The sequence below is a fragment of the Carlito syrichta genome, unplaced genomic scaffold (assembly GCF_000164805.1).
Source record: "Carlito syrichta isolate Samal-C Ts95f unplaced genomic scaffold, Tarsius_syrichta-2.0.1 Scaffold105236, whole genome shotgun sequence".
Classification (NCBI taxonomy): domain Eukaryota; kingdom Metazoa; phylum Chordata; class Mammalia; order Primates; family Tarsiidae; genus Carlito; species Carlito syrichta.
In genome coordinates, this window is record NW_007049332.1 from 31,420 (window position 1) to 41,439 (window position 10,020).

Here is a 10,020-nt window from a genome sequence, read left to right on the forward strand (position 1 = left end):
GCACTCGTGGGTGGGTGTGCTCAGTGGCAGAGGGGGTGGGGCCTGTGGGCGTCAGTGTGGCCCGTGGCGCTCCCGGGGCAGTTGCCCCTTCGGGCCCTCAGAGGTGCAGCAGAGATTCGAGGTGCAGACCTGGATCCTCTTGCAGCCTCCCGACTGCCAGGCCAGCGCCATAGCCCGAGGAGCACCTGCTCCTCCTACCTCCAGGAAGCCACCTGGGCTGGCTAGTGGCGTTTGGGGTGTCCCCCACCTGCTGGGCGTTGATCTCCGTTCTCATTCTCCTTACAGCTGCTTACCGCAATCTTGGGCAGAACCTGTGGGGGCCCCATAGGTATGGGTGCCTGGCAGGGGTCCGGGTGCGGACGGTGGTCTCGGGATCCTGTGCCGCACACAGCCTCCTCATCACCACGGAAGGGAAGCTGTGGAGCTGGGGTAAGTGCCATGCAGGCAGTCCCCACATGGGAGCTTGCTTCCGCTTGCCCAGAAGAGAGCGGGACGCCTTCTCCAGGCCGGGCACCCTCGTGGGCGGCCATGTCTCCTCGCTTCCTGGTTCCTGCCTGGTTATGTCGTGTTCTACGAATACAGCCTTTCCTCCCCTTGCTGGCATTTTTGTCCACACACAGCCCCCTAACTCCTTGGTCCCTCGTCCGCCTTCTCTCAAGTGTCCTGACTGAAGCTTGCTCCTCCTGACATGGAGGTGCCCTGGCCAACCCTACTCCAGGCAGGCTGTCCCTCCGCCAGGCAGTTTCTTTCTTGCTTCGCAGCACAGTGTGGCCTAAGGCCTCTGTCCTCGCCACTGGAAATGCCAGGCTTTTATACCTGCTGCTTCCTGACATGAGGCCCTGTGTCTCTGCAGCCCTGGTTGCCGTCCCTGAGGCTCTCAGGCCTGGGCTTGTGGCTCACTGCCTAGACTGTCCCCACATCATTCAGGGTCCTTCTTCAGAGCTGACTGCCTTCTCTTCTGCTTCCTCCCCGGGGCACTGGGCTGGGTGCCCCGTGGCGCCTGCTAGCGCCCCTCCAGGTCCATCGCATCCTCTGCCACCAGACTTCCTGCTCCTGCCTTGGCTCTTCCAGATCATTCCTGAGGCACTGGCTCTGACTCGTGTCACCCAGCCCCTTCTGCATCTCCTGGACTCCGCTCCAGCTGGGCACGTTGGCGTTCGTCCCCACCCTTTGTTCTTGTCCTCTGGCTAGCGTGTGGTCCGTGTGACTGCGTTTTTATTTCGGTCTGTTTGAGCCATTTTTTGTGATTTCATGAGCTGCTGTATCAGAGTCCAAATACATTAACATCTGTGGTCTTCCCTGCACTCAGCTAATTTTGTAAATTCTGTTGAAGAGAGCTCGCAAGTGTGTCTAGCCCACATGTATGCTTCATAGTCTCTTGCTGACTTGCTGACATTATTGCCACGATCTGGGTTTTTCCTGGTCGGCGGTGAGGTGTGTCCCTCCCCCCAGCACCCTCCTCCTTCGTGTTTCTGAGCACAGCCTTTTATGTCAGTGTTCCCAACTTAAAATATCTTATTTCTGATCTCTCCTGAGCTTCGCTTACGTGGTGGTTCTAAAAGCATCCTCTGTGCTGACCCCGTGGGCAGGGAGCGACGTGCATCCCACCACCTAGACGTGTGGCCAGGGGCAGATGGTGGTGCGGGGGACGTGCCAGGGTGTCACAAGTCCCCGGTTTGTCACTCTGGAAGGCAGAGGGGCGTTGTCTGGTGTCCGCAAGCGTGAGTGCCATGGGAGAGTGGTGGTCATGCTTGCATGGGGTCCTCATGCAGGCCTCGGGGGAACCGTGCTGGGCGCCTTGCTCTGTGGGTCACGTGCCTTTCACTGTGAACTTGTGTAGCTCCCTTGGAAGCTGGCGCTTGCCCCCTGCCAGCACGCCAGTACTGCCCCGGCCAGTCTTTCTTGAAATGAAGAGCCTGTCGGGGACGACCTCTTTTCGCAGCCGCCTGGTGTAGTGGAGGCTGCATGCTTGGCGTGACATAAAGGGGAAAGGGTGCAAGACCCCTGGGTTGCTTCAACTTTTGGCCTTGTCCAGTCTCCACAAGTCTCCCCAATGTGAGGCTGCACACACGGTTCTTTTCTCAGCGGGAGGAACTCGGGTGGGGTCCGTGGAGTCTTCTGGAACTTCTGTGAGGGCTGAGGCTCCTTGCCTCCTTGGGCCCACCCAGCTGCCATGTCTATTTGATGGCTGGCTCTGGGTCTCAAGGCCTGTATGTCAGAAGACTGGGGGCCAGGGCCTGCCTTCCACCAGGACTCTCAGAAGCGGCACTCTGGCCACGCCTGGAGCTGCCCGGAGGAGGTGGCCCTGCCAGTGGGGAGGGTGTGCGTAGGGCACATCTGCACTCTGTTACCAGGTTCACGAGCTGAGGGCCCTGTGAGGGGTGACCTTCAAGGGTGGGGTGACCCTGTTCTGTGAGCACTGTGGACAGGGCAGGGAGGGAAGAGGTGACAGGAAGAAGCCAGTGGCCACAGGAGATACCCAGAGCACTGAGGTGATAGAGCCCTCATGCCAGCTGCCAGATGGATCCTATTTTATTTTTTTCCCCTGAGTCGTAGTCTTACTCTGTTGCCCAGGTTGGAGTGTAGTGGCATGCTCACTGCCACTGCAGCCTCGACTTAGTAGGCTCAGATGATCCTTCCGCCTCAGCCTTCCAAGTAGTTGGAACTACAGGCACACGCTACCATGGTCAGCTAATTTTTTTTTTTTTTTTTGTAGAGATGAGATCTCGCCAAGTTGCCCAGGCTGGTTACGAACCCCTGAACTCAGGCGATCCTCTCACCTTGTTACTTCCAAAGTGCTGGGATTACAGGCTTGAGCCACCATGCCCAGCTGGGGTTCTGTCTTAAATGTGTCTCAGGGAAGGGACAGGTGGTAGTCTCCAGGCACTAGGAGTGGGTGCTGCGTGTCTCTGTGAGCGCCTGCCAGTGCGTGGCACAGGACTTGCCGTGTCCCTCCTGCTTCCCTTGGTAGCAGAGACCGAGGTGCACGGGGTCCTGCTGCTGCACAAGGGGAGGGGCTGGGAAAGGGAGCAGCAGGTGCCTGCCACTGGTGGTGGCCAGTCTCACCCGCTTCAGGGGCCGAGAAGCCAGAGTGTTGCTGGCCCTGGGTCTCGGCTGTCGGGCTTAAGGGCTCTTCCAGGAGGCAGATGGGGGTATCCTTAGAGAGTCTGTTTGTACCTGCCCCATGGGGCTGCTCCAGCCACCCTCTCTCCTTCCCACTGGTCCTTGTGTGATCTGCAGGTCGAAATGAGAAGGGGCAGCTGGGACATGGCGACACCAAGAGAGTGGAAGCCCCCAGGCTCATAGAGGGGCTCAGCCATGAAGTGATTGTGTCAGCAGCCTGTGGCCGGAACCACACCCTGGCCTTGACGGGTAAGGAGGCGACTGGGTCCTTCTCCGTTTGGCAGCGAAGCCACGTGATCCACCTTGGAGGTGGGATGGAGTCACCCATGCGACTGACTCTTGGGTCAGGATCAGAAAGCCCTGAGATCTCAGTGCTGGGTGGCCGGAGGGCGGAGCGAGCCTCCTGTGGTCATGGGAAACCCATCTGGGACATTGGCTGTCTCTCTGCATGCCCAGCTTCGGATGCGAAGTGGCTTTGCTCTGAAGTGTCTGGTGTCCACGCCACCATGTTGTCGACTCCCTCTGCTGCAGTCTGCCTGGCCAATGAGCCTTTTTTTGCTATTTTGATGCCTTTGATTCCAAGTCCGGTTCAAAACTTTTGGCATTATTTTCCCTTTTGTGACTTTTTTCTTCCCTTCCAGAAACAGGCTCCGTGTTTGCATTTGGGGAGAACAAGATGGGGCAGCTGGGCCTCGGCAACCAGACAGATGCCGTCCCCAGCCCTGCACAGGTGACTGCTCCCGCCTCCACGGGCTCTGGAGCTTTTTGTTTCTTCTGACTTCCGTGTTTGGTTTTCTGAGGCACGCCATGTATTTCTCACCATTGTTGGAATTAACTGACCCAAGCTGTATAGTCTTAGTTTGTGGTCAGATTGAATGACATCCTGAGAACATCTTTCCAAATGGAGAGATTTGTTAGAGAGGCCTTGTTTAAGCATGTTCTCTTCCAGAGTGAGAAATGTTATGTGAATGTAGTTGCATTTTCCTGCAGATTCATTATTTTGACCTTGTATGACGTCACCTGCCAGGTGCTTAGAACACAGTTGTTTCCTGTTCCTGAGAAATTTAGGATCCTGTTGAAAGGGTGGGATGTATAACTACAAGATGAACTACTAACATAAGGCACTAATAAGTGCCACCAATAAGTGTCTAATTAGTGGTGTAGGCAATGAAGGGAGGGAAGGACTCAGGTTTCTGCATCTTACAAAGGGACGGTGGCAAAGCTTTGAGCTCTCCTATGTATTGGGAAGGTGGGGGTTCTGAGGGTGTTTCTTTATATATATACAAAGCTTTGTGTTGTAGAAAGGCCCTCACCTGTCTGTCTTCAGAATTGTTGGGTTTATTACATTTCCTTTGTAACCTCATAATTGTTTCTCACCAACATGCAGAGAGGTAGAGACTTTGTCCGTCTTTTAAAAACGACTGACAGTCTCTGTCTTTTCTTTTCAGATAATGTACAACGGCCAGCCAATTACCAAGATGGCCTGTGGGGCGGAATTCAGCATGATAATGGACTGCAAAGGAAACCTCTATTCCTTTGGGTGCCCCGAGTATGGTCAGCTGGGTATGGAAGTGTATTTTTTAAAAGCTCTATAATCCAGCTGTATATTCAGAACCAGGAATTGGTGCGGGACTGCTCACATGTGTTAGAAAAATGTGGGTAATTGATCTCAGATAATAGCCTTTGTGCATTAAGTGGGTCTCACGTTTAGTGGAACAGCCTGTCATAATTCACGGGGTTACGGAGTATTACTGGACCTGCCTCCGTGGAAAAGTCAGGACTGGGGCCTCAAAAGAGCCCTCTTTCTGTTTGAGAATTCATTTATATAAAAGAATTTCAGCCGGGCTCGGTGGCTCAGCCTGTAATCCCGTGCCTTTGGGAGGCTGAGGTGAGTGGATTGCCTGAGCCCGTGGGTTCGAGACCTGCCTGGGCAGCAAGACCTTATCTTTACAATAAATCAAAAAATCAGCTGGGTGTGGTAGCGCACGCCTGTAGTTCCGGCTACTCGGAAGGCTGAGGCGGAAGGATCGCCGGAGCCCGGCAGGTCGAGGCTGCGGTGGCCAAGAGTGGCCACTGCACTCCAGTCTGGGCGACCGAGTGAGATTCCAACTCAAAAAAAAAAAAAGAATTTCAGAGTAGTTAAAAAAAAAAAAAATCAGACCACCTTCATTCCGTTTCGCATTTAAAGATTTGCCTTCCCTGACAGTGAGAAAATTACACAAGATTGAGGCTGTTCTGAAAACCCTGGCCCAGGCAGTTACTGAAGGGTCAGGCATGAGGACCCTGCTGTAGGTCAAAGTCGAAGGTTATCACAAGCAGGGATGTGCTTATGTCTCACTGACTGGAAAAGAAAGGCTCAGAAAGCAGTTCTCGGGAGAGGGGAGAGGGGGCGGCCCTCGCAGGGTCTCCATTTTCTGCTCCCATCTGACACTCCGGCGCTTTCTGTCCCCTGTCCCCGGCCCTTCCCCAGGCCCAGGAAGCGGCGTGCCGCGGGCGCCCTCTGCCGGCTGCGCGCCGCCCCTGCAGGCCCGGATGCCGGGTCTCGGCATTAGGAGCCGGCAGATGGGCCGGGTATAAATAGAGCGCGGGGCGATGTGGCGGCCCAGACTTAGGGAACAGTGACTTGGTGAAACTAAATATACCGCAAGTCAGAAGTGGAGAGGAGAACAAGCCCTTACGCACGCTCACACTCGCGTCGGTTGCCGCGGAGCCGACTGTCGGAGAGCCGTTTCCATGGCCACGGCCCAGCCTGGGCAGGCACCGGAAGCGCGCCCGCCGGAAGTGTGGGCAGACGCCGGAAGCGCGGGGCTTCCTGCCACGTGCGCAGCTCCCTGCGGCCTCGGCTTCCCCGGAGCTGCGGCGAGTCGGCTTCCTTCGGGAGGAGCGAGTTGGTGTTGATAACGACGGTGGCTGACGCTTTCGGAGCCGGGACTGCACCGCTCCCCGTGTCACCACTTGATACAAAACGCCGTCCGAAGGGAGGCTGGGAATCGGTTGGCTTGCGTCCTAGACGCGCTTCTGCTCGACCAGCCAGCTTGCTTGCAGGCGCGTGGCCTGAGCCCTTGCCTCATCCAGACCGCTCCCCTAGGACGGAACACAGATGTGACCTCGGGAGCGCGGCACCAGCCTGCTCGCTCCCGCTCCTTTGTGGCGCGCTGACGGGTCTGGCAAGGCAGAGATAAGACGTGCCGCTTCACTCTGTTTTTATAAGCCTTCCCCTCCAGAGGCCAGGGGAGCCCCCTCCGCCGCGTGTTCTGGAGGAACCGCCGCTCTGTAGTTTCTCAGCACGTGTTCTGTGCGGTTTCTTTAAGGAGCTGGAAGGAAGAAACAGTCCCAGGATGCCTCTCCTCTGGCTTCTGGGGTGTCTGCTTGGTTTAGTTTCCACCACTTTGGTGTCACGTAGAAGGAACTCAAGAAATCATTTGTTGCCCTCTCTACTGAAACCTTGTCCAGAAGAATGCAAATGTTTAAAAATACCTGGAAGAAAAGTCATAGCCTGGAAGAGGGAGGAATCCCTTAGTGGCAACCCCCAGACTTTTATTTTAAATGGCACATTTGCAGGGGAAAGAGAATATGTCACGTGTGGAGAACGAGTGTCATAATATGAACTGCTTATGAGGAGAATGTTAGGAAACAATGCCTGGTAACCCCAGCGATTTCATTGTGCTAATTTTATTTGTGATTCTTCTCAATAACCTTGGGAGATCAGTTCCAAGAACCACCCCCAACCCACACCAAAATCTGAGGATGTTTAAGTCCAAGTCCCTGATAGAAAATGGCACAGTGTTTGCATATAACCTTATCTATATTCTCCTATATACTTTAAGTGGGCTCCTGGTTACTTATGATACCTAATGTAATGTAATGCTATGGAAGTGGTTTTTCTATTTCCTTATTTGTTTCTTTTGTTGTTGTTATATTGTTATAATTTTGTTTTGTTTTATTTTGAGTCAGAGTCTTAACTCTTGCCCAGGCTGGAGTGCAGTGACTTGATTAAGACTTACCACAACCTTGACCTCCTGGGCTCAAGTGATCCTTCTGCCTCAGCCTCCTGAATAGCTGGAACTACGGGTGGATGCTATCATGCCTGGCTAGTTTTTTGGGGTTTTTTCCGAGTTGGAGTCTCACTCTGTTGCCCAGACTGGAGTGCAGTGCCCGCTCCCGGCCACCGCAGCCTGGACCTGCTGGGTTCCGGCGATCCTTCCGCCTCAGCCTTCCAAGTAGCTGGAACTACAGGTGTGCGCTACCATGCCCGCCTGGCTAGTTTTTAAAATTTTTGTAGAGGTGGGGTCTTGCCACGTTGCCAAGGCTAGTTCTGAACTCGTGGGCTCAAGTAGTCCTTCCACCTTGGCCCTCCAAAGTGCTAGGATTACAGGGATGAGCCACTGCAACCAGCCATTTATATTATTTTTACTGTAGGGTTTTCTTTTTTCCCAAATATTTCCAGCCCACAGTTGGTCGAATCTGTGGATGCTGAACTTGAGGACACAGAAGGCCAACTCTCTTTACATGGCACAACACACATTCTTCGGTAAAGGGGTGACATGCAGTGAGCTTGCCATGTGGGGAGAAGATTAGCTACAAGTTGGGGACTAGTTTACAAACTGCAGGTGACAAACTGATGATGAGAACGTCAGAATAGGAGCAGTTTAAAAGCAGCACTGCTGATGTGGTGTGGCTGCAGAAGCTGAGTGTTCTGGTGTGTTCTCAGGCCTGCACAGCAGCTGGGCTCCTGGTATGTGGTGTGCTGAGCTGGGTCCCTGTGAGCTTCCATCTGGTATCCGTTGGAGTGTGTGAATCGCAGACTTTAGCAACCTATAGCTATACACTTAGGTTATTGATGGTTCACGAAAACAAGTCTGGAGTCGTGTATTGAGCTTTTGTCTCCATGTTTGGCCCGTTTGGGGCTCTCTGAGGTCCCCCAAGTGGGGGACTTGGGGACTTGATAGGTGATTCCTTTGGGTCAGCAGTTTCCAGCTTTCTGGAAGAAATAGGGTTTGCACTGCGGCCCAATCTGAAAGTAGAATATTAAAACACAAAGGACGTGCACAGCATAAAGCTGTTACCATGTAGAGCATCCTTCAGTGGTTTATATTCTATTCATTTTTTAAAAATACTCTCAAATCTGTAAAGTCAGTTTCATGTCCCATCGCTAGGCTGTGTCTACACTTGGAGAATGCTGCTGTGTTGAGCAGAGTGTCCTGGTGAGGCCCCAGTGGCAGATTGGGGTGATGCTCGCCTGCTGCTGTCACTGGGGTTCTGTGCTGCTGCTGATGGCTGGCTCTGTGGTCACTGCAGGACACAACTCGGATGGGAAGTTTATTGCACGGGCGCAACGGATTGAGTACGACTGTGAGCTGGTGCCGCGGCGAGTGGCCATCTTCATCGAGAAGACAAAAGATGGGCAGATTCTGCCTGTGCCAAACGTGGTTGTCCGAGATGTGGCCTGCGGCGCTAACCACACGGTGAGGCTGGAGCTTTTCTTCCGACTTTTGAGAGTCTGGCTAGGGCAGGGGGTGTGTTTATGCTTGAGTGTCTCAACATTTGGCCTTGGTCAGGCACTGTCCCGGGTGGACATCTTGGTTTTCTGCTTTCTTCAGAGGACTTTGTCCTGGTCAGGTGGCCACGGAGTATAGTCCCCATCACTGCCTTCTTCGTTGGAAACTTTTTCCATGACTTTTACAGATGTTTCCGAATATACAATGTTCAACCACTCCCTCGTACAGGAAGCACTTTCTACTATTGGCTTTTGTCTGACAAGGCGTCACCATGGCCATCTTTCCAGCCCATAGACTCCCCTCTTGGGGCTGTGATTAGTTTTACGTCATGAGGGTTGTTTCCTTAAGAGTCATTTGATCAGCTGCAATATCATGTTGTGCTCACGTATGTTTGTGTCTCAGCTGCCCTTTTGCAGTCACTTTGCCTCAGAATGCCGGGGAGTCCAGCCTGGTTCTCTGCCCTGTTGAAAGCGCCCTGGCTAGGATCCAGAGACCAGGTTGGTCCTCCTGGTTGAGTGATCTCAGGTCCCCCCCGCCCCCCGTTCCCCTGGAATCTTCCCAACAACAGTACATGGTGAATTGGACTAGGATCAGAATAGGAGGTTTTTTTTTTTTTTGAGTCAGAGTCTCACTCGGTGGCACAGGCTGGAGTGCAGTGGCACACTCAGGGCCACTGGAGCCTCGACCTGCTCGGCTCAGGTGATCCTTCTGCCTCAGCCTTCCAAGTTACTGCAGCTAAAGGCGTGCGCTACTATACCCAGCTTATTTTTATTTTTTTTTATTTTTTATTCTTTTTGAGTTGGATTCTCACTATCGCCCAGACTGGAGTGCAGTGGCCGCTCCCGGCCACCGCAGCTTTGACCTGCTGGGCTCCGGCGATCCTTCCGCCTCAGCCTTCTGAGTAGCCGGAATTACAGGCATGCGCTACCACGCCCAGCTGATTTTTTGATTTATTGTAGAGACGAGGTCTCGCTGCTCAGGCGGGTCTTGAACCCGCGGGCTCAGGCAATCCACTCACCTCAGCCTCCCAAAGGCGCGGGATTACAGGCTGAGTCACTGAGCCTGGCTTTTTTTTTATTTTTTGAGTTGGAGTCTCACTCTCGTCCAGACCGGAGTGCAGTGGCCGCTCCCAGCCGCCGCAGCCTCGACCTGCTGCGCTCCGGCGATCCTTCCACCTCAGCCTTCCAAGTAGCTGGAACTACAGGTACGCACTATCACACCCAGCTAATTTTTGATTTATTTTTTATTTTTATTTATTTATTTTTTTTGAGTTGGAGTCTTACTCTGTCGCCCAGACTGGAGTGCAGTGTCCGCTCCCGGCCACCGCAGCCTCAACCTACTGGGCTCCGGCGATCCTTCTACCTCAGCCTTCCAAGTAGCCGGAATTACAGGCATGCGC

The 10,020-nt window shown here is 53.7% G+C and overlaps 1 protein-coding gene across 1 annotated transcript in view; it reads left to right on the forward strand.

Annotated features, from left to right (window-relative positions):
* RCC2 (regulator of chromosome condensation 2) overlaps positions 1 to 10,020 on the forward strand; it is a 23,934-nt gene that overhangs the window by 7,735 nt on the left and 6,179 nt on the right. The window contains exons 4-8 of the mRNA XM_008066541.1: positions 286 to 429; positions 3,241 to 3,372; positions 3,765 to 3,853; positions 4,572 to 4,686; positions 8,422 to 8,588. Coding sequence (XP_008064732.1) covers positions 286 to 429; positions 3,241 to 3,372; positions 3,765 to 3,853; positions 4,572 to 4,686; positions 8,422 to 8,588 — 647 coding nt within the window. The remainder of the gene's footprint in view (positions 1 to 285; positions 430 to 3,240; positions 3,373 to 3,764; positions 3,854 to 4,571; positions 4,687 to 8,421; positions 8,589 to 10,020) is intronic.